Genomic DNA, 25086 nt, shown 5'->3' with positions numbered 1-25086 from the left:
GGGCTTAAGTGACTTGCCTGCTTTATTCTGATTTTTAAGGAATTATTTTCTTCAGTGAGCTTTTGTACCTCTTTTTCCATTTGGTTTATTCTACTTTTTAAAGAGTTCTTTTCTTCAGTGAATTTTTGTGCCTCTTTTACTATTAAGTCAATTCTGTTGTTTTTTCTTTTTTTTTTTAAGGTATTTTTTGTGCCTCTTTTTGCCAAGTTGTTAATTTTCTTTTCATAATTTTCTTGTGTCTCCTTCATTTCTTTTCCCAATTTTTCCTCTACCACTCTTATCTCTTTCTTTAACTCTTATTGGGCTTGGTCCAAGTAGCATTTTTCTTTGAGGCTTTGTAGATATTTTCAGATTGTTTTCTTCTTCTGAGTTTATATTTTGTCTTCCCTGCCACCATGGTAGTTTTTTATGGTCAAGTTCTTTTTTGTTGTTGTTTACTCATTTTACTTTTTTACTTGACTGCTAGCCATTCTCTTTATTTTGTCCAGTCTTTTCCTAATTTTGCCTATTATTTGTTGCCTGGAAATGGATTTCCCTTCCACTTAGCACTGTGCTAAGCACTGGGGATACAAAGAAATGTAAGGATAATCTCTGCTCTCTCAGGTGCCACCTCTTCATGATGCCTTCTTTGTAATGTCCCACCTGTTTTTGGGAGGATCACAATGTTAAAAGTTGCAGAAATGAAATCATGTATTTTCCAGTTGCCTTACATTCAGAGTGGCAAGAGAATGCGTCTTAGTTGAAGAGTAATGAAAACAGGATCATCTTTTACCCTAAACTGGAATCAGTTATCTTTAATTTACCCATTCTTTAAAAGAAAGATGCCACATATGTATAAAGTTACTAGACTATAGTAAAATCTGTTGGATGTGGGTTTTTTGCTGTTTTGTGCACAGCAGATCAGTGAATGGATTATACCCATGAAATGAAAATGAAAATAAAAATCATCTTATCCGAAAGAAACTGAGGCCTATAGACAAGTACTGGGATCACAAGAAAAATAGAACAAATTAGGCATTAGGGTATTAGAGGAGCACCTGGGGGCACACAATGACAGGCTCAGACGTTATGAATATATTAAACTCTAAGAAAGTGACTTTACTGCCTGAATTCGGGGTAGTTTTGAAACTATTGGCAATACATGGACTACATTTAATTGTTCTTCATAATTTCATTTAGGAAAATGTGACCTCTGTCGTTGTCCCTCCTAGAAAGGGGTTTTACTTTGTTAAGAAATTACTTTATTAAGAAATGTTGCTAGTGGTGTGCTTAAAGAGGTACTACAAATTAGTTTTGATGCTTCAGGTCTGAGTGTGGCTCTGGCTTTGAACACATACACTAATGTCATAATTACTTTTGTTTTTAGGGAACTTATAGAGAATCTGGCAATCTCAAGAAGCCAAAAGTTGCTACAACCTGGAGATGAAAAGCAGGTAAATAGTTTCTATTTGAAATTTAAAGGAAGTAAAAAAAAATTCCTTTAGCCTCCCATTTGTATAGTGTGTGCATGCATCATGTATCTGTGGTTTGCTCAAATCTCTTTCAACTGATAACTGATCACAATTTGCCTGTAACTTAGAGAAATCTTAGATAATTCTGGTATTTGTAGTTACACAGATATATAGGTATGTATACATATGTAGATATATATGTATGTGTACATGTTTTAGTGCAGACTCAGGATTGAAAAAGATATACACACACATACTTAGTGAGCGAAACAGCATCATGTATTGAAAAGAACAGTAGAGTTTAGACCAAGGTTCAGATAGATTCTTGCACTGTCCCATTTATTAGGCATTTTATCACACTGAGCCTTAGTTTACTCAGCTGTAAAGTGGAGATAATAACTTTTTTACTACCTACGAGGTGGTTGTGAGAAAAGTACTTTATAAACCTTAAAGTTCTATTTAAATATGTGACAATTTAAAAAGTGTAAATATTTGTCTAAAATAATCTTGTTAAATTATTGCTCTGGCTTTCCACTTTTATGCTTCTGTTATCTTTAACAGTTGTATTCATTTGTCTTTAGATTTCCCACCATGGTGGGTATTATTTAATAGCATCTTAACACATTTCTCAAGAATTTTGCCCCTGTCTTTGCTCTAGTCTCTTATTTTTAATGCCATTTCCAGGCCTAGCTCGAGTTTCATTTTGACTACAGCTCCCTTCTGTTGCGAGTGATCATGTATCGCTTTAAAACTACAGAGAGAGAGTAGGCATTCTGAGAAAATACCAGATAGTAGAGATGATGGTAGGTGATAAGTTCATTGCTTTTGCTGCTCCCCCCCTTTTCCCTCACTTTTTTCCATAATTTAAGGAACAGAAGGGCTATAAGGTTTGACTGTAAAATGGAATTGAGGAACCTTTTTCACCCCTCTGTTAAGGATTGTTTATCCAGAGGGAAAAAGTAGCTAAGAACTGCATACCAATTTAAAAATTACTTTTATGTAATTAATTTTGAGAAAGAAATAGAAAATACTTAACTTGCTTTTAAAATTAAAACCAGGGAATATGAAACTATGACTTTCAGTTTAACAAATAGTAAGCATCTACTGAGAGGTACTGTGACATAATGTATGGCCTCAAAGCCAAGAAGATCTGGGTTCGAGTCCTGCCTTTGAACCATATTTCCTCACGGTGCTCTAGGCAGCTCTGTATATAGACTAGAAGTTGTAGAGCAGATGCTGACCTACATTGGTACAACTTTGTTCACAAGGGAATTCCCTGTACCAAAGATATCATAGATCAGGGGTGGGGAACCTTAAGGCCTCAAGGCCACAAGTGGCCTCAGGGCTGCAGGTTCCCCACCCCTGTCATAGATCCTACCACTTTCTACCTAAGTACCTTCTTTGTCAGAGCCTTGTTTCAGGGGACAGGTAGATAAGATAATCCCTTGTTTCATAGAGCATAGGGTCTAGTAGGATAGTTTGATATAAAAATAACTATAATGCCAAAAAATATGGACGAAATGCAAACAAAGTTCTATGTCAGAGGGGCCAAGGGCACCTTGATTCCTTGAGGGGTGCTAAGGAAGGCTTCCTGAAGGAACAGATATTTGAATTTGTCTTTAAATGATGGGTAGAAATTCAGCGGCAGCTAGGTGGCACAGTAGATAGAGGGCCAGGTGTGGAGTAAGGAAGACTCATCTTCCTGAATTCAAATCTGGCTCTGTGTGTGTGTGTGTGTGTGTGTGTGTGTGTGTGTGTGTGTGTGTGTGTGTGTGTGTGTGTGTGTGTAAGCAGCTAGGGGCACAGTGGATATAGAGTGCTGATGCTGCAGTTAGGAGGACCTGAATTCAAATCCATTCTCAGACACTTTCTAGCTGTGTGACCCTGGGCAAGTCACTTAACCCTGTTTGCCTCAGTTTCCTCATCTGTAAAATGAGCTAGAGAAGGAAATGACAAACTACTTCAGTATCTTTGCCAAGAAAGCCCCACATGGGGTCATGAAGAGTTGGACACAACTGAAACAACTGAACGGCAACAACAGAAATTCAACAGGTAAAGATGGGGAAAATACATTTTCTGATGTACTGCTTAAAATTGCGTATCTGGTGGTCACATAGGCTGTGACCAACTGAAAGAGGGAATGAATAGACTAGAAGTCAGAGAATTTATCCACCATTGCTCTTGGTGGACAGCTTATAAAAATTTATTTTTAGTTACCAAGCCATTCCTTCTGCAACTTTTGTCCCATCGTGTAACCTTTGTACTCTTGTTATAATTCTCTTTGAATTTCGTTTCCCTTTTCTTTCTACAAGTTAACTAGAGTCTAGAGTTAAGTTTATGATTATGAAGTAAAAATTAAGTTAAAAAAATGAGGGAGAAGGAGGAAAAAAAATGAAAAATGCATGGCAGAGAACTAAAGAAAACCAACAAGGAAGCAAAGAAAAACTGGGTAGCTTTGGAAGCAATGTGTAGTAATTTATTATATAGGTTTTCATGAAATGGACATTTGTTTATATTGAATCCTCTCTTATGTTCTGCTGTATACATGGAAATGGTTTTTTTTCTCATTTTGTATTTATGTTTAAAGTGAATAAAAATTTTACCAAAAAAACCCGAAGAGAGCAGGGAGATGAGAGCCACTGTTTCTTCCTAGCTCACCTCTTTTTCCCTATCCTCACTGAGATGAGGATAATCATTAGAAAGTGTTGAAATTTTTAGTTATTTGAACAGTTGCATTTGCTGTGGCAAGTATGACTAGATCTAGAAAGTTTGCCTTGGCAGTATGAAATTAAACTGAGGATAAGGAATTTTCCATCCTTGCTACAGACTCTGTGTAAAGTATTATCAGTGTTTTGCAGGAAGATTTTTGAAAAATTTTCACAACAATAATAACTTCACCTTATGTGGTACTTTTTTCCTCTGATGGTAAAGCATTTTAAGGTACATGTGATTCTTATTTTCTCTTATAACCTTAAAGAATCAGAGTAGATAGCAGAACTGGAAAGTCATATTTCTTGATTCCTGGCTAATGATATGACTAGATGGCATTAGACATAAATTATAATAGAATTTTTACATTAAAATATTTAATTTATATACAAAAAATTATTTTAAAAGAATCCTTTAAAACTATATAATGGTAGTTTCATTTTAAGGTGTGCTCAAGCTAAAATATGTCATCATGAGAAGGAAAATACCTACCCTCACCCTCCCCATGCTTCTCAAACAACAATTTTTAAAAATAATTTTGGATAAAAATATCATCATGGAACTATGACTTCTTGGTACATCATTTTTTGAGAACATATGTTCATGTAACATTTTAAGAACACTAAAATACAAAGACTTTTAATTTCATCAATATTTACTCCCTCCAGCAGTCTAGAATACAACCCCTTCATAGTTTTTCAGCTATGTTTTTGTGGCCAAAAAAATTCATTACCCTGTGACTGGCTATGAGTGGATGGAGCACCAGGCTTAGAGTCAGGAAGGCCTGAGTTCATATCCAGCCTCAGACACTTGCCTAGGCAAGTTTCTCACCTTGGTGGAACACAAACCATAGGTGATCTTAAGTTTTAGGAAGTTGTCTTAGACACAGAAGGTAAGTGTCTTGTCCATGGAGCCCCAGTTCAGACTCTTAGTCCAGTATGCCATCTGCTGAGACACACTACCCTTCAGACCCCAGTACAGTCACATATTTGTACTGCCCTTTACTTAACATGCACATTTTATGGAAATGTGTTTCAAAATTAGAGAAGATATGACCTTTTGAAAACTTATTGACTATATACACACACACACATTCTTAAAGCCAGAAAGACCTTAGATATCATTTAACTCCCTTATTTTCTTTTTTTGGTTATTATTTTCTTTCTTACTATGAACTTAATTATCAACAAATACAAACATTTCAATATACCTAGAAGAATGAAAAAGAAGATTATTCAAGACTCTTTGTATTACAAATGAGGAAACTAAAGCACAGAAAGATACCTACAGTTGGACAATAGGTTAGTCAGAGTACCAATATTAGAGTAATTTGGTGCTCTTTACTGAACCCCAAACCTAATTTAGTCTGTCTTACCTTTCTTTAGAGGTGTACCAAATCCAGTAAAATTCACTGTGTAAAAGTTATGGAATAGACATGAAGCAGTAAGTACTGTCCAGTTGAAATAGAAACTGAATAGCTGGCAAGGGGGATAGAGTACTGGGCCTGGAGTCAAGAAGTCCTGAGTCCAAATCCAGCCTCAGATGCTAACTTGCTGTGACCTTGGACAAATATCACTTAACTTTTTTTTTCTGAAAGGGTTGAAATTCCTTATTCTAAGGGTTGGCTGTCTGTAATAATGACAAAGGGAAACAGGCAATGTAAAAACAGGAGATAACAATAAAATTAGTTTTAAAAGAAAATATCAAAAAAGGGGTTCTTAGTCATTTTGTGTCATCATTCCCTTTGACAGTCTGGTGAAACCTATAGCACTTAACTTTTTTACCTCAGTTACCTCAACTATAAAATAGGGATAATAAGTAATAGCACATACCTCTGAGTTGTTGTGAGGATCAAATGAGATAATATTTGCAAAACAATTAGCACAATACCTGGCACCTAGTAGGTACTATATAAATATTTCACTTTATTTTGTCAGTAATGACTTAAAATTATACTTCTAATAATTGAGGCCCAGATCTCTCCTAATTGGAAAGGGAATTGAAATGATGAATTTTGAAATGACATTTTGGAGTGTCACTACTCTTGATAGGAAGCAGTTTATCATTGCATGGTAAAAAATATATATATATGTATATATATATATATATAAAATATATACACACACACACATACACACACACACACATACATACATACATACATACATACATATGTACATACATACAAACATACATATAGAGATAATATGTATCTCATGTTTTAAACCCCAAGTTGCTCTGGAAAATGAGAAAAGTAGAGGAAAAAAATAGAGACCCCAGTGATCCATATTAAGCTTGTAGTTCCCACCCCACCCACACAGCTCCCATTTTAATTTGCACAAAACCTAAGTACAACCTATAATCATGTTCTTAGCACCAGAGATAAAAACTGGTTTAGATGAGGCCTTAGGAACTACAAAGAACTTCAGTACATATTTCTAACATTCATTTTTTTAAATTTGAATTCCAAATTCTCCCCCTCCCTGCTATCCATTGAGAAGGCAAGCATATGACCCTCATTATACATGTGAAGTCATGCAAAACATATTTCCATATTAGCTATGTTGCCTCCCCCCCCCCAAAAAAAGGCAAGAAAAATAAAGAAAACGAAGATAAACGCTTCAGTCTGCGCTTAGAGTTCGTCATGTCTCTTTGGAGGTGGACAGCATTCCTCATCGTGAAGTCTTTGGAATTGTTGCAGATCATTATATTCATCAGAATAACTGAGTCTTTATAGTTGATCATCGTTACAATATTGCTGTTACTATGTACAGTGTTCTCTCGAGGTCTGCTCAGTTCACTTTGCATCACGTCACATAAGTCTTCCCCGGTTTTTCTGAAATCATCCTCTTTGTCGTTTCTTAAAACATAATAATGTTCCATCACAATCATACACCACGACTTGTTCAGCCATTTCCCAATTGATGGGCATCCCTTTGATTTCCAGTTCTTTGTCACTACAAAAATTCCTGCTGTAAATATTTTTGTACATATGGGCCCTTTTCCTTTTTCTTTGATCTCTTTGAGATTTCAGTATACTTTTATAGCTTTTGTAAGAGTCACCCATTCTTCTCAATAAGTGACTGTGACTATCTTGTGGACTTTTAATTTTGAGAGAGACCTAGAGATGGCAGGTGACTTAGTTTGGTAAAAAATATTATTTAGCAGTTAATAAAATAACTATGTATTTGTAAAAACCTTTACTAACTATTTAATCTTTAAATGATAATAAATGCTTCAAGAAAAAACTTCAAAAGCAGAATTCAGTTTTTTTTTCTAAAAGGAAGCTGCCGCAAACAGAAAAAGGAAGGAAACTGTCTCAGATCTCATCTATTTGTTGGATTTTAACTGCAGTTAAAAGACATTATCTCATCAATCTCTTGCCTCTAGTTTTAAAAATGCTGCCTTTCAAAAGTAATAAAGTGTGATGACATTATGAAGTGACTAAAGAAGAGTAGTTAGGATTAAATGAATAAAACATTATTATTTGAATTGAATTTAAAGAGCATATATATAATATATGTTCACCAATATTGTATTATCATCTTTTAGCATATACCAATTTTGTTTTTCTTACATGGAGATTTCATTTTAGAGTCATTTGGTATAGCCTGTTGTCTATACCAATATTATGTCTGATCTTTAGTATCTACCTTTATTTAGCGCTTGTAGAAAAGAGACATTTTTTTTAATTTTAAGAGATACAAAATAATTTTAAAGTGCAGAGATTACAATATAGCAAAATTAGTAACACATGAAGATATTTGTTTGGGATATGGTTCTTGATAATATGATTAAACTAAATATTTTCTGACAGATTATAGAGTTGTTAATTCATAGAGATGGGGAGTTTCAAGAACTAATGAAATTGGCACTTGAACAAGGAAAAGTCCATCATGAAATGCAACTACTAGAAAAAGAAGTAGAGAAGAGAGATAGTGACATTCAACAATTACAGAAACAGCTGAAGGAAGCAGAGCAGATATTGGTAAGTGCTAGATGAAGAATCTTCATAGTAGAATGTAAAGTTGTATGACCCATGAAGCTTGGCCCAAAAATTCCAATTAATGAATAATGTGAAATAATCAGTTTTCTAAATCTTGAAAGAACAGATCTTAGCTGAGAGAAAAGACTAGACTAGACTAGGGATAAAGCAAAGGATAGAGAGAATTCTAATTAGGGAAAATTCCTAAGATAAACTTGCTTCCTCCAGTAATACCCCAAAAGTCAGACTTCCAGGTTCTTTAACCCTGAGGAACATAGCCATGAACCTTCTGAGGAGGCTTCTAAGTAGCAGAAATAGCTATTATAAATATCATTCATTAAAGCCAATTTGCTTTATGCTCCTTAAAAAAAAAATATGGTTTCTTAGCCCCACATCAGCTTGGAAGTACTAAAGTAGAAGGGAGGTGAGACATTTCTGCTATTAGACATGCTGAAATTAGTGACTAGTGACAGACAGCAGCCATTAAGGGTTGAAAAAAAACAAAACTAAAAAGATACAAATTTAGAAAAGCATAATATCCTGGGGCTGTATAATGTTGAATTAAACATACCTCAATAATATCTGATGGTATTATTAAATTACAGCACAAAATAATAATTACTGTTCATAATCATGATCCTAATTCATCAAGAAAAGGTTACATTTATTTAACATACTCAGAGAAGGCAAAGAAATATATACTATGTTTTAGAAATGTCTATTAAAAAGGGGACAAATTTTAATTGACACTTAAATAGGCATCACATATAGCTCCCTTTAATATGTAATACTTCATTCCTTCATGATATAAAATAAATGAGTTAGCATATTACAGGTACAAGGTCCAGTCTTATTCAGTATAGAAGATGTCTCTGCCTTAGGTTATTTTCTCCAGTCTCAATCTCTTTAGCTACTGTAACCTACCTTTGGGGCAAAGAGACTTGAAGAAGAGGACTCCCAGGTTCCCCTTTCCTTTTCTTTTGGAGAGCTGGAAAAGCAGGAAGAAGGGACTGGTGAGTAGAACATGAAATTGGGTAAACAGAGATAAACCATGACAGGTTATCCAAAGAGCTGGACTGATACTGCCCTGTGACAAAAGCAAGAGCCTCCATGCCAGGGACCCACAATTCTAGGCTGGTGAGAACTGGCCCAAGGAACAGATCAGAATCTCCTACTTTCTCTACTAGAGCTATGGGCAAGCTTGTCACTTTGTTAAACAACTAAGATCTATCATTTACTGGCTGAAAAAATCCTGTTAGCCTGTGAAAATGCTCAGCTCTGTGTAAGTGTGTTATTTAAGTCTTATAGAGAACAAATAAGGGAAGGAGCACTTTTTATTCCAGAGAGAGCAAAGGTTTGGTCAGCGGGAGATAATCTGTAGGCCAGAGCTGTTAGGACACTACTGTGGTTTATTTCTAGGAACATCTGAATCCTGATTATACATAGCAGTCTTGTACAGTTTAATAGAGCTAGCTATCCTCTCTCTTTGCCCTAAAGGCTTCAGTCCCCAAATCAGCCCCAGTTCTTCAAACTTTTTTTCTTTCTGGAATAAGGAACATTCTTATCTTAATCTTCGGTTTCTATCTGTTTGTAAGCCTAGAGTACACTGCTTAGCATGTTTTCTGGCCATTGGGGTTTTATTTTAGGTAAATGAGATCTGAAAGCAACAGATAAGGAATCAATAAGCTTGCCCACCTGAAAGCAACAGATAAGGAATCAATAAGCTCGCCCACCTGAAAGCAACAGATAAGGAATCAATAAGCTCGCCCACCTGGCTAACCTAAAGGGGGAAAGAAAGCTTTGCTAGAGGAAGTACGAGAGTGGCTGATCTGTTCCTTGAGCCTTCAAGCTTTAACTTCAGTCTCTTCTTCCTGCTTTTCTGGTTCTCCAAAATGAAGAGTAGGGTAAGCATGGTAGCCCCTGCTTTAAGTCTCTTTGGCCCGAAGGCCAGCTCCACTGCCTTTTGTTGCTACCCTTGGCTCCAGGCTAAAACAGTTTCTCTTAGCTTGCTTAGCCCTTGAAGAAGTAAGATCTTTCTTGGTTGGCACAGCTACTAATTTTAAAGCAAAACTTCCCTCCAAGTGATGTCTTGATGCTTTGCACTCTTTCTTTCTCCATGAACTCAACAAACAGAAATCTTCCTGAACTGAAATGTGTCTATTATCTTAACTTCCTAAATTTTCATCCTCCTGCATCTGTGTCAGCTAACTTAATCCTAGATTCCTTTCTTCCCTCTCTGACTCATTTTTCCCCTCATTGGAATTTCAGTCTCTATACTTCATTCCTTTCCAACTATTTACATCAACTCCATAATTTCTTTTACTTGCTTAGCTTTCTGAATAGCTAATGCTAACTCATCACAATAACATAGAGAAGTTCCATTAACATGTTAAAAGTGATTTATATGATAAACATTTAAAATTTGAAGGCAAAATCCATAAATACTATAGTAATTTCATTAGCTTTATACATCTTGTTTACCTTGGAGAAATATTTTTCTCATATGGACTACATAATTGTAGTTTTAAAACATCTATTTGTATAGACATAATCTTGTACATGAAAGAAACCTCTTGCTTTGGCCTGATTATCTATTTAAATATCTTGAACCCCGAAGAACAGGACTCTTTTTTGCATGTAGGTTATCAATATTATCTATTTGTGTGAACCTTTTCCATGTCATATAGTTAGTGTCAATGTTCTGGAATTTCAAAGTGAGTCCATTTTGCTCAGGCAGTAGTTTATTTATAGGAAGAGTTATAATCTAGAAATAGATTCCATAAACAAAAAAAATTAATTTCGATATTGGAAGTGCTAACAGAGAACACTTATTCTTGAAATTTTGTTTTTGTATTTTTCTGCAGGTTGGCTCTATATTTAGTTTGCCAGCTGATATTTTGTAAAAAGTTATGGGTATTTCTAAATATTCTACATTTATCTGATGGGATTAAAACTAACTAATATTTTTTTTGTATTGAGTCAAGAAGTAAAGCTAACATGGTTGTAAATAAGACATCTTTGTTTTTTCTTTATTTAAATTAGGCAACAGCTGTTTATCAAGCAAAAGAAAAACTCAAATCCATAGATAAAGCAAGAAAAGGTTTGTACAATGAGAAAACTGACCTAGCTGTGTATGTATTTTTATATGTACTTGTCTCCCTCATTAGAATGTAAGATCATCATGAGTAGTCTTTGTACTTGTATCCCTAGAACCCAGCACTCTATCTGGCACAGGGTAAGTGCTTAATAGATAAAATTGTTGGTTGATTGACAAGGAAATAATAGGGTAATGGTTATAATTTGATATTGTTAAAATGTGCTATAGATTCTGAGAATGCTTTTCAGTGTTTATAAAATGTTACCATGTAAATATTTAAGAACTTTTAAATCCTTTTTTGACCAGATTTCTTTTTGGTTAACACTTTGATCTCTCTCTACAATATTAAGTCCAGCTTACCTTACTTTCAGTTTAATGTAGTCTATTGAGTGTCTTTATATTTGATTGGTCCTACAATAGGCCCTGTGAAAGGTACAGAGGTAGCATAAGACATTGTTTCTCCTTTACAAGGAGAGGAAAGCTTAGTTACAGGGATATATTCAAATAGCAGTTAAATGATAGAACAAGATAGTATGTGACTAAATGCAAAAATGAATGGTACAAATGATAAGTAAACTATAAATTGAGAGAGGGGAAGAGTAATTTGGTCTTGAAAAGTGACTATTTGGACTAAACCTTAAATAAGCAGCAAGAGGAAGGGGGAGGGTTTTCCAGGCAGGAGAATAATATGAGCAAAAGCATAGAGGCCCGAATGAGTATGACTTGTTGATGAAACAGTGCTTGATAATTTAGAATTGGCCTTAGGTTTGTGCACCTCATTATTAGGTTGTATCTCTCTATCTGCTTTTCACAATGCCTCTAATTCAAGTATCAATATCAACTGTATGGAAGGCCCCGCATTAGACCTTGGGGATACAAGGAAAACCATCCCTGACCCTCAAGAAACTTTCATGATGCTAACATTCTATATCATAGTTTATTGGGCAGTTTTAAGAACATTTGCTCATTTTCAGCCAAGTTAATACAAAATACATGCAGATGCTGGAAATATTAAAGTATGGAGAAACTCAAGCATCATGGATTACCTTGCTTTTGATAGGTGGTAAAATTGAATACGTCCTCTTTATGTGTGATTAGGTTAAAATGTTTTCTCTTTCAGGTGCCATCTCTTCTGAAGAAATAATTAAGTATGCACATAGGATCAGTGCAAGTAATGCTGTGTGTGCCCCACTAACATGGGTCCCAGGTAAAAAAAAAATTCTTCTATACCAGATATTCGTATGTTGAACCTCTTTCATAAGACTTAGATAAAAATAGGAAAATAGATTAAAGTGCAATGTATAAAACACACTTATCCTAGGAAATAACTTTTTTCAACAATAGTTCTCATTTTAAGCTTCTTATATAACAGTCACATGGAAGGTGTGGTTTGCAAATTATAGGCCATTATAGGACACTGGTTTTTACTATAGTAAAAAGTAGTTATCTGAGGACCTTTGTCCTAGAATTCACACTCCTAGAGTAGCTTCATAACTGGAAGTAGTAGGAAGACTACCCCTTTTGGTAGCAAAAAGTGTTTCTTTATAGCACCCACCAAGGAACCCAGCATAGAAAAATGCCAGCAAAGAGAGCAGTAGACATCTAGCAGTACACATCTCTAGACCGTGAGCAGCAAACATGAGAATCACCCATTGACACCAGCCAAAAGCTAAGGGAATGTTGATCATAATCAGCCAGGGATAGCTATTTGTTCATTAGTAATTGTTCGTGGATGAGGAAGCAGGGTTAGGATCTCATATTTCTAAAAATCATTTTCTTAGCTGTAGATGTCACCTGGGTGATTTAAATGTGAAGTGTTATTACAGAGGCGATTTTATGAGAAAATTGATCTATCCTGTAAACACTTTGTAAAATTTTAGATCGTGTAACATTAAGGCTTTTTTTTTTTACTGCTGCATGTTCTTAAGTACTGTTTAAATTGGGGGGGGGGCAGGTAGAGTGGTGGTGCTTTTTAATCCTGTTTAAAGTTATACATTAAAGAGGGTTTGCTAAAATTTGACCTGGTGTCATGGATACAGAAGTATCATCCCGTGGTATGAAGTAATTCTGGGATTTGGAGCCAGTCCCATCCTTCCTGCCCCCTCAAATATAACTGTAATACGAAGGAGAGAGACATAGAGGTCTGGGTACACGCTGGCAAGAATTTGCTTGTGACCTACAAAGTTAGCAATGCAGCAGCCATCAGTAATGTGCTTAGTGGTTTTTTGCCAGTGAGAGAATAATAGCAGGGGTAATGGGATGACAGTTTTCTGCAGGGCGAGAAAGCATTTTGGAAGAAGATTGCCTTAGACTTTGATTCACTAAATCAAATTTTGTAGAAAAGTGTTTATGATGCTGCCCAAGCAATCATATACGTCACTCTGTCTTGAGGATAAGAAGAGAAGTTATCAAAAAGCAAGCTAACATCTTTCAAGAAAGCAAGTTTCAGGGGGCAGCTAGGTGGCGCAGTGGATAGAGCACCAGCCCTAAAGTCAGGAGGACCTGAGTTCAAATGTGGCCTCAGACACATAACACTAGCTGTGTGACCCTGGGTAAGTCACTTAACCCCATTGCCTAGCCAAAAGCAAGCAAACAAACAAACAAGTTTCAGGGCCACTCCTGGGGTTAGTATCTGTTTGGCCCTATGTATCTTACCTCTGTCTTCATCTTTAGTACTTCACAAGAATTGTATCCTAATACTGAAGCCATCATACAGCTATCCTAACATTAATTCTCTACACTTTAAAAATTTCTGTGTTCTATTTCTTTAAGGCATCATATCATGATATGATATACTGAATGAAATGATATTGTTTTCCATCCTCAGACAAGCTACACGTTTGGAAATTAATTCCCTCCATTGTTTATTAATTCCCTTTAGAAGTGTCTCCTAAAATAATGGAACCTTTTTTCCTTTGCTGTCTAGGGATGAGCATACTACTACATGCCAAACTTCTTTAGAGAAAAACTAGAGATAAATAGGAAGTTAGTAAAAATGACTTTTTATAGTTAAATTTAATTTACTCTTAAATATCATAAGATACTGATCTTTGCATGCCACCGAACAGATGAATTTTATATCACAGAATTTAAACTAGCATGAGTGCTTTTCTTTTTTGTTTTTTCCAATTTTTTAACATTTTTAATTTAAAGTTTTGAATTGCAAATTCTATCCCTCTCTCCCCTTCCTGAGAAGGTAATCAATCAGATATAGGTTATACATGTGCAATTATGTAAAACATTTCCATGTTAGTCATTTTGTACAAAAAGATTCAAATAAAAGAAAGAAAGTGAAAAATAACATGCTTCAATCTATATTCAGTCAATATCAGTTTTTTCTCTGGAGGTGGATAGTATGGCTCATTAGTCCTTTGGGATTGTCTTGGATCATTATATTGCTGAGAATAGCTAAGTCATTCACAGTTCTTCATTGAACAATATTACTGTTACTCTGTACAATGTTCTCTTGGTTCTGTTTACTCCACTATGCAAAAGTTCATGTAAGTCTTTCCAGGTTTTTCTAAAATCATCCTGCTTGTCATTTTTTTTTTCTTAATAGTATTTTATTTTGGGGCAGCTAGGTGGTGCAGTGGATAGAGTTCTGGCCTTGGAGTCAGGAGGATCTGAGTTCAAATCCGGCCTCAATTGACCCTTACTAGCTTTGTGACCCTGGGCAAGTCACTTAACCCTGATTGCCTCACCAAAAAAAAAAAAAGGGAAAAAATTGGGGGGGAAAATAGTATTTTATTTTCTTCCAATTACACGTAAAGATAGTTTTCAGCATTCATTTTTGTAAGACTTTGAGTTCCAAATTTTTCTCTCTCCCTTCCCCCTCCCCAAGACAGCAGGCAATCTAATATAGGTTATACATGTACAATCATGTTAAACATATTTCCATATTAGTCGTGTTGTGAAAGAAGAATCAGAACAAAAGGGGAAAACCACTTTTAGAAAGAAAAATAACAAAAGTGGAATTTTTCTGTGTTCTGCATTCAGACTCCATAGTTCTTTCTCTGGATGTGGTTAGCATTTTCCATCACGAGTCTTTTGGAATTGTCTTGGATCATTATGTATTGCTGAGAAGAGCTAAATCTGCCATAGTTGATCATCGCACAATGTTGCTGTTGCTGCACACAGTGTTCTCCTGGTTCTGCTCACTTCTCCCAGCATCAGTTCATGCAAGTCTTTCCAGGTTTTTCTGAAATCTGCCTGCTCATCATTTCTTATAGAACAATAGTATTCGATTACATCTATATACCATAACTTGTTCAGCCATTCCCCAATTGATGGGCATCCCTTCAATTTCCAATTCTTTGCCACCACAAAAAGAACTGCTATAAATATTTTTGTACAAATAAGTCCTTTTCCCTTTTTTTGGATGTCTTTGGGATATGCTGGATCAAAAGGTATGCACAGTTTCATAGTACTTTGGGCATAGTTCCAAATTGCTCCCCAGAAATGTTGGATCAGTTCATGTGAGTGCTTTTCTAAGTAAAACAAGGTATATGGTGTTTTTTTTTTTAACATTATTAAGATAAAAACTGTCTTTCATTTTAAGGGGACCCACGGCGACCATACCCAACTGATTTAGAAATGAGAAGCGGATTGTTGGGTCAGATGAATAATCCATCCACTAATGGCGTGAATGGCCATTTACCAGGGGATGCACTTGCAGCAGGCAGGTTGCCAGGTAATATTCATTGTTGATATTTTTCCCCCAATTTTTTAACATCTTTATTTAAAGTTTTGTGTTCCAAATTCTATGCTCTCCCTAAGGCGGTAAACAATCAGAAATAGGTTATATATGTGCAATTATGTAAAACATTTTTATAGTAATCATTTTTTATAAGAAGACTCAAGAAAATGAAAGAAAAAGTGAAAAATAGCATGCTTCAGTCTATATTCAATCAATATCAGTTCTTTCTCTGGAGGTGGATAGTATGTTTTATCATTAGTTCTTTGTGATTGTCTTGGATCATTGTATTACTGAGAATAGCTAAGTCATTCAGAGTTCTTCATTGAACAATATTGCTGTTACTGGGTACAACATACTCATAACTCTGTTCACTTCACTATGCTCTTCATTATGTTTATATAAGTTTTTCCAGGTTTTTCTAAAATCATCCTGCTTGTCATTTCTTATAGCACAATAATATTCCATTACAATCATATACCACATCTTGGTAAGCCATTCCCCAATTGATGGGCATCCCTTTGATTTCCAATTCTTAGCCACCACAAAAAGAGCTGCTATAACATTTTTTGTACAAGTAAGTTCTTTTCCCTTTTTTTGAATGTCTTTGGGATATAGACCTAGGAGTGGTATTGCTGGATCAAAGGGTATGCACAGTTTTTAATAGCCCTTTGGGTATAGTTCCAAATTGCTCTCCAGAATGGTTGGATTCTCTTACAAATCTACCAGCAGTGCATTAGTGTCCTAGTTTTCCCACATTCCCACCAACATCCAACATTTCCCTGTTTTTGTCATATTAGTCACTCTGATAGGTGTGAGGTGGTACCTCAGAGTTGCTTAATTTGCATTTCTCTGATCAGTAGTGAATATAGAGCATTTTTCCATATGATTATAGATAGTTTTGATTTCTTTGTCTAAAAAAGCCTGTTCATAGTCTTTGATGATTTATCAATTGGAGAATGACTTGTATTTTTATAAATTAGATTCAGTCTCTATATATTTGAGAAATGAGGCCTTTGTCAGAGATAACTTGTTGCAAAATTTTCCCCATTTTCTACTTTCCTTATAATTTTGGTTGCATTGGTTTTATTTGTGCAAAAACTTTTTATATAATCAAAATTATCTATTTTATAATGCTTTCTATATCTTCTTTGGTCCTAAATTCTTCCTTATCCATAAATCTGACAGATAGACTATTCCATGCTCTTTTAAATTGCTTATGTGTAAGTCATGTAGCTATTTTGACCTTATCTTGTTATACGGTGTGAGATTTTGGTCTATACCTATACTATTTTTCCACTTTCCCCAGCAGTTTTTGTTAAATAATAATATTTGTTCCAAAAGCTTGGATCTTTGGGTTTATCTTATAGTAGATTACTATGGTCATTTACTATAATGTACCTAATCTGTTCCACTGATCCACCATTCTTTTTCTTAGCCAGTTCCAGATTGTTTTGATAATTACTGCTTTATAATACAGTTTGAGATCTGGGATGTTTTGACTACCTTCCTTCACTCTTTTTTTTTCATTGATTCCCTTGATATCTTTGAGCTTTTGTTCTTCCAGATGAATTTTTTTTATTATTTTTTCTAGCTTTATAAAAGGATTTTTGATAGTTTGAATGGTATGGCACTGAATAAATAGGTTAATTTAGATAGAATTGGCATTTTTATTATATTGGCTTAGCCTGCCTGTGAGCAATTAATGTTTTTCCAGTTGTGCAGATCTGACTTTATTTGTGTGAAAAGTATTTTATAGTTGTGTTCATATAGTTCCTGGGTTTGTCTTGGCAGGTAGACTCCAAGTATTTATATTGTCTACAATTATTTTAGATGTAATTTCTCTTTCTTGCTGCTGGATTCTATTAGTAATATATAAAAATGCTGATGATTTATGTGGGTTTAATTTATATCCTGCAACTCCGCTAAAGTTGTTAATAATTTCAAGTAGTTTTTTAGTTGATTCTCTAGGATTTTCTAAGTATAACATCATATCAGCTGCAAAGAGTAATAGTTGTTTCCTCATTGCCTATTCCAATTCCTTTCATTTCTTTTTCTTCTTGTACTGCTACAGCTAACATTTCTAATACAGTATTAAATAATAGAGGTGATAATGGGCATCCTTGCTTCGCCCCTGATTGTATTAGGAAGGCTTCTGGCTTATTCCCATTACAGATAATGCTTGCTGATGGTTTTAGGTAAATATTACTTATCATTTTGAGGTAGCTCCATTTATTCCTGTGCTCTCTAATGTTTTTCATAGCAATGGGTGCTGTATTTTGTCAAAGGCTTTTTCTGCATTTCTTCAGATAATCATATGATTTCTGTGGGTTTTGTTATCGATATGGTCATTTATGCTGATAGTTTTCCTTATTTGAACCAGCCCTGAATTCCTGGTATGAATCCCACTTGGTCATAGTGCATGACCCTTGTGAAATGTTGTTGTAATTATTTTATTTAAAATTTTTGCATCGATATTCATTAGGGAAAGTGGTCTATAATTTTCTTTCTCTGTTTTGGCTTCTCCTGGTTTGGGTGTCAGCACCATATTTGTGTCATAAAAGGAATTTGGTAGAACTCCTTCACTCATTTTTCTGAATACTTTATATAGTACTGGGATTAATTGTTTAAATGTTTGGTAGAATTTGCTTGTGAATCTATCTGGTCCTGGGGATTTTTTTTAGGAAGTACATTGATGGCTTGTTCAATTTCTTTTTCTAACATTGGGTTATTTAATTATTTTATTTCTTTTTCTGTTAATCTGGGTAATTTAGGTTTTTATAGATATTCATCCATTTCATTTAGATTGTCAAATTTATTGGCCTATAATTGGGAAAACTAACTCCTAATTGTCTTAATTTCCTCTTCATTGGTGGTGAATTCATTCATTTCATTTTTGATACTAGTAATTTGGTTTTCTTCTTTTATTAATCAAATTAACCAATGGTTTATCTGTTTTATTGTTTTTACCCCCATAAAACCAGTTTCTAGTTTTATTTATTAGTCAATGGTTTTCTTAACTTCAGTCTTATTAATCTTTCCTTTGATTTTCAGAATTTCTGATTTGGTATTTAATTGGGGATTTTAAATTTCTTTTTCTAGTTTTTTAGTTGCATGCCCAATTCATTGATCTGCTTTTTTTCCTGGTTATTGATGTAAGCAATTAGAGATATAAATTTTCCCATAAGTACTGCTTTGGCTGCATCCCATAAATTCTGGTATGTTGCTCATTGTTGTCATTTTCTTTAATGAAATTATCAATTGTTTCTGTGATTTATTCTTTAACCCACTTGTTTTTTAGTATTAGATCATTTAATTTCCAATTAATTTTTAATCTTTCTTTCCATTGTCCATTATTGAATGTAATTTTTATTGCATTATGATCTGAAAAGGATGTGTTTGCTCTTTCTGCTTTTCTGCATTTGGTTGTAAGGTTTTTATGTCCTAATATATGATCAGTTTTTGTGTAAGTGCCATGTACTGTTGAGAAAAGGGTATATTCCTTTCTGTTCCCATTCGGTTTCTCCAGGGGTCTATCATATCTCACTTTTCCAGAATTTTATTTGCTTCGTTATGAGAGGGGAAAGTTGAGGTCCCCCACTGTAGTATAGTTTTATTATCTATTTCCTCCTGTAACTTATTCAACTTCTTCAAAAATGTAGATGCTATACCATTTGGTGCATAGTATGTTTTGTACTGATATGACTTCATTGTTTCAACAAGATATAGTTTCCTTCTTTATCTCTTTTCATTAGATCTATTTTTGCCTTTGCTTTGTCTGAGATAAGATTGCTATCCCTGCTTTTTTTACTTTAGCTGAAGCATAATAGATTCTGCTCCAGTTCCTTACCTTTACCATATGTGTGTCTCTCTGCTTCAGATGTGTTTCTTGTAAACAACATATTATAACCCATTCTGTTATCTGCTTTGATTTTATGGGAGAGTTCATCTCATTCACATTTGTAGTTGTAACTCTGTGTTATCCTCTGTGCTATTTTTCACTTGTTTATTCCCACCCCTCTCTCTTACACCCCCCCCTTTCCTTTCTCACAAGTGTTTTACTTCTGATCACTGCCTTCCCCAAAATACTCTCCCTTTTGTCAGTTCCCTCCCCCCCTTCTATTATTTCCATCCCTTTTTACTTCCTTGTAGGGTACAATAGATTTCTATATCCACCTGAGTGTGTATATTATTGACTCTTTGAGCCAATTTAGATGAGAGTAAGGTTTAAGCTTTGCCCACTCACGCCCCTCCATTATAACAGCTCTTTCATGCCTCTTTTATGTGGAATAATTTATCCCATTCAATTTCCCCCTCTTTCTTCTAGTGCCATTTTGTAACACCATTATTACACATCTATCTCTCTACTAAACCTTAGTTATTTTCAACCCATCTTTGACATATACTTCCTGTTTTTAATCTCAGCTTGGAGAGCTACAGTTGGTTTCTTGACGTCTATCTCTTCCTTTTGTGCCTCATTAAGTTAACAATCATAATCATAGATTAATTTTTAAACTCTCCCATCCTTTCTGAGTCACATTCCCTTGTAGATTATCTAACTATAAGAATAAGCCTCTTCAACTCCAAGGTGATTTGATCACTTTCTTCCAAGGTTCAATGCCACCTCCATGTTGCCAATTGATTCTTTCTTGTTGATCAGAGAAGTATTTCCAGAAGAGCAGCTCCCCTCATTGCCACTTCTACTTTCTAAATAATTATAGTGACCAACCCTATTTTTGACACTTTATCATATTAGAAACACTTGATTTATATTTAAACATTTGGAACTTATTCAAAAATTCTTTATTTTAGCTGAATGCCAAGCATTATATTTTCATAGAAGTGTGGTTTTATGACATGAATTGTTTTATCTGGCACATCTCTTTGGATGGCATTTTATGTTGTTGTTTAGTGATTACAATCATGTCTGACTTTTCACGACCCCATTTTTTTTTCTTGGCAAAGATACTGGAGTGGTTTACCCTTTCCTTCTCCAGCTCATTTTATATATGAGGAACTGAAGCAAACAGGGTTAAGTGACTTGCCTAGAGTCACACAGCAAGTATCTGAGGCTGGATTTGAACTCAGAAAGATGAGTCTTCCTGACTCCAGGCCTGGCACTCTATCCACTGTGCCACCTAGCTGCTTGGACAACCTACTCCCAGCTGATAAAATAGAACTGTTACCTTATAAATATTAGATTTTGGTTATTTCTGTCAGGTTTTTCAGTTTGTTTGTTTTTAGTTACAAATAGTTTTCCCTGTTAAAAAGAAGATAGACAAATTAGATTAAAATGATCTTTTTTTTCCAGATGTTCTTGCTCCACAATACCCATGGCAGTCAAGTGATATGTCAGTTAACATGTTGCCTCCAAATCACAGCAATGACTTTATGTTGGAGCCACCTGGGCACAATAAGGAAAACGAAGATGATGTGGAAGTCATGTCGACAGACTCCTCAAGTAGCAGCAGTGACTCTGATTAAGAGCCATGCCAGAGAAAAATGTACTACTCTGATCACAGAAATACTGAAACAAGCATGCAGAACCAAAAACCTGTAACAGTTGTCTATTGTGTAAATGTTCAGCCTGTTCAGTACCTCCGTGGACTTTGTTTTCATAATCAAAATCATGATTTCAGATCCACCCCATCAGTACAAAGTATTTATTAAAGTGGTTGGTGTGACTTTCATTATTGGAGTAAATTTTTCAGTTTTCTGGAGGATATGCCTTAAGAGCTGTCTTTTCCAGGCCTGTTCCAGTTACATTGGACTAATGTAACTGGATAGGAGGCTGTAGAAAAATGAATGACACTTAGGTGTTTTGCTAACAGCTCTACTGTCTCATAGATCTGTGAACTTATTACATGTTTTAAAGACATAACCAAACATCTCATTTGAAAGCAAAGTTTACTTACTGTCTTTTGCTTGAAAATTGTATTTCATTACTATCTCAAGGGTACAGTAATGAAGTGAGAGTTTCATGTGTAATTAACGTAAATGTTTTTGTAAATAAACTCACCATTACATTTAAAAGTATAAACAGTACTTTTAATGGAAGATGGAAAATTATTTCTGGTGGAATATATCTTACTCTGAATATTGATCATAATTTTGTACCAAGAAGGGAGTACTGGTGCATTCTAGGCATGGACAGGTTAAGAGGAGGAATAAATAGCTTGTGAAAAAGTATAGAAACAGGAGATCAAATGTAAGAGAAATATCTCCTAGGGCCCTGATCCATCCAAGTGAGACTAGTTTTTCCTTAAAAGTATTGAAAAACCATACTCGGGATTTCAATACATAGACAAGACACTTGGTGGCCTACATAAAACAGTCAGCATACTGGGAGTCAGGAGCTTCTTTCTCAGGTTTCTGACTTAAAGACCACCATGACTGAGCCAAAACAGGGAAGCTGCAGTCAACTGAATTAACGGCATATTGCTTGCTGAGTATTCTTTCCATGCTATGGCTAACTAAACTTCCTTTGGTTAATTGTTAGATGGTCTAGAAAATGTCTCATTTTGTTCCAGTCCCAAACCTGAACCACCAGATTAGCCTGTCAGACCTGCCCTACAATATGAGGAAAATTAATATTTTGCTGTATTATTTAACAATATTACTCTGTAATCCATCCTTTCCTTCATTTTGTCACACCCCACTTCTAAAAGCAGTTTACCCTGAAAGGAGGGATTGAGCTAGGCCCTCTCCAGCGGATAAATCTCTTATCCTTGCTTTCTAATCAAAGTTAGGGGTGACTTGGTCTACATGGGGGACACCAAACCAAAGAATGAACTTGATTGAGATGGTTTTTGTTTTTCTGGCCAAGATTGCTGGAGGCAACTCGGTCTCATAAAGTAACCAGCGTTAGATGTTAGGGAGGGGCCACATCTGAAGGCTAGCCCACTTTCCTATCACCTGAAGATTAGTCCTGCCTTCCAGTGACGAATAAGGAGGAGCTGAGAACACAACCCACCTCCTCATAAAAATGCCTGCTAATCTGGATAGCCTTGCATTTGCCAGGGGAGATCCCAGTGATGATTTGCCAGGCAAATCAGAAGGAAGACACATTAGGTTTAAAAGGCGTTGTTGGCCTTCACTCTGGAGGCCAACAAATGGAGGCAGGCCATGGACCCCTTTATTACCAGGTTGCATACCCCTATTAATAAATGATATCTTGCTTGGATAATTGTTTTAGTTTATCTTTTTGTTAAATTTCACTCGAGACAAACAGTTGCCATAGTCATTAGGATTGGATTGGATGAGCTTGTGGCAGAAGTGTGATTCCCCAGGTAGCTTCCATGATTCTGGCAGTGTTGCATACTTTGAGGCATCCCTGACTGACCCTAGGAGGATTAAGGGGCATTTTGTTGGATATTCAGCAACTAGACAGATGTGAATATGCCCAGCACCTTTAAGAACGACATCCCAGTGAATGCTGTAAACTCATTTGTAGAATTTTCACAGTTTTTGTACTTTAAAGTAGTAGTGATCTCCTAACCCACTGGCTATGGTAGTTGGGTTTGTTTACTTCTCAGACTTGAATTTTGGGATCGTCTAAAAACTACTAAATGAACTGCTTGTGATTTTTTCATATGGCACTTGGGGGGGCGGCGCAATTGTGAATTGTGCCATATGGACTTTATTGGAATTCTTTGATGTAAGACTCTAGAGGAGACACTTAAATGTAGAAGAAAAACTCATTACTTGTTTGGCACAAATCAATCAAAAATATTAATTAAATAAGTCTAAGCATCTCTTGTTGTGTTGATTTAGTTGCGTCCGACTCTTTAAGATACCATTTGGGGTGTTCTTGGCAAAGATGCGATAGTGGTTTGCCATTTCCTTTTCCAGCTCATTTTACAGATGAAAACAGAGGGAAATGGCATTAAATGATTTGCCCAGGGTCACACAACCAGTTAAGTGTTCGAGGCCAGGTTTGAACTCAGGAAGATGAGTCTTCCTTACTTCAGACTTGGCCCCCTATCTACTGCATCACCTACCTGCCCAATCCCAAGCATCTCTGCTTAGGGAGAAATACAAAGAGCAGTTTCCCCTGCTAGCTGTAAATCCTTCTGACCCAAATCATTTTCTATTTACAATATTTACAGGCTTGGGTACAGTTTGCATTAGAATTTTTTAGTGATTTCATAGGATCTTTGGTTTCAAAGCTGGAAGTAAAATCCCAGAGGCCATCTAGGCCAAACTCCTCATTTCAGAGTTGAGGAAATAGGCACAAGAAGAGACTTACTCAAGGTCACAGGTAGTGAGCATCAGAAATGGGATTTGAATATAGAACAATTGCAATTTAGGCATACCCTAGAGGATCATTTTCCTAAATGCATTCATTCTGTTCAAGGGTAGAGAAAGAGGTACTGCTCTTAATTGATTAAAAGGAGGTCCCTTGTGTTTTATCTGGTTGCCACTAATTCTGTTTTTGGGGAGACCACTGTTCCTCCCAGGACTTTGACTTGTTTCCAAAAATTGATTTGAGCTTTTGATTAAAATATTAAAAGGTTTCCAGACTAGAATACCGAAATGATAACATCCTAATATTTTATAACATACCTGAGGCCGAGGTAAGTGTACTTCCACAAAAAAATAATGCTTTATTACTCCCAAGGACCTACAGACTTTTCTGAAATCAGAGCTGAAGAAATGTGCCAAATGCACTCATGTTGAGTAGCCCAGTACAGGGTAAGGTTACATCAGTTTTAAAAGTGTAAAACAGTTTCAACTTCAATTTCTCTGAGGTGTAACCTCTCTGGGGCTTCCAGTGAAGTGTGGGAGAGGGCCCCTAAAGAGGGGATCCCAGTGGATCCCCAGCTTAAGATAGGGTGACAGGACTGTCTGTGGCAGTGAACTGACCTATCTCCACCAGTGGCCAAACATCCCTTGCTTGGGATGCCATAGTGGGCAGAGGTGTGGGGGAGTAGCACAGGGCCCAGGGAAAGTAACAGTGCTACAGGTTTCAAGGATGGAATTGGGCAACAGCAAAGTCAAGTCTAATATAAACCTTTTTGTTTACCGTAGCCTGGAACTGATGTACCCACACTGTGCCAGGATAGTATCCCGTAATAACTGGGATTCCCAGTATGGCTTGGATATAATTGGAAGAGTCCCTTGCTTTCTAAGTTACCCCTAAGAAAAATGA

At 35.7% G+C, this 25086-nt stretch overlaps 1 protein-coding gene across 2 annotated transcripts in view; it reads left to right on the top strand.

Annotated features, from left to right (window-relative positions):
* Window positions 1-23689, top strand: part of MED4 (mediator complex subunit 4) — a 38428-nt gene extending 14739 nt beyond the window's left edge. The window contains exons 2-8 of one of the 2 annotated variants that reach the window (XM_020993753.2): window positions 1367-1433; window positions 7978-8148; window positions 9027-9158; window positions 11188-11245; window positions 12363-12449; window positions 15801-15932; window positions 21247-23689. In XM_020993753.2, the coding sequence (XP_020849412.1) occupies window positions 1367-1433; window positions 7978-8148; window positions 9027-9158; window positions 11188-11245; window positions 12363-12449; window positions 15801-15932; window positions 21247-21419 (820 nt within the window). In that variant the 3' untranslated portion in view covers window positions 21420-23689. The remainder of the gene's footprint in view (window positions 1-1366; window positions 1434-7977; window positions 8149-9026; window positions 9159-11187; window positions 11246-12362; window positions 12450-15800; window positions 15933-21246) is intronic. The other variant, XM_020993754.2, reaches the window with a different exon arrangement.
* The last annotated feature ends 1397 nt before the right edge of the window (window positions 23690-25086 follow it).

Source organism: Phascolarctos cinereus, unplaced genomic scaffold (genome assembly GCF_003287225.1).
Source record: "Phascolarctos cinereus isolate Bilbo 61053 unplaced genomic scaffold, phaCin_HiC Scaffold_726;HRSCAF=1367, whole genome shotgun sequence".
Classification (NCBI taxonomy): domain Eukaryota; kingdom Metazoa; phylum Chordata; class Mammalia; order Diprotodontia; family Phascolarctidae; genus Phascolarctos; species Phascolarctos cinereus.
This window is presented reverse-complemented; position numbering and strand designations above follow the sequence as displayed.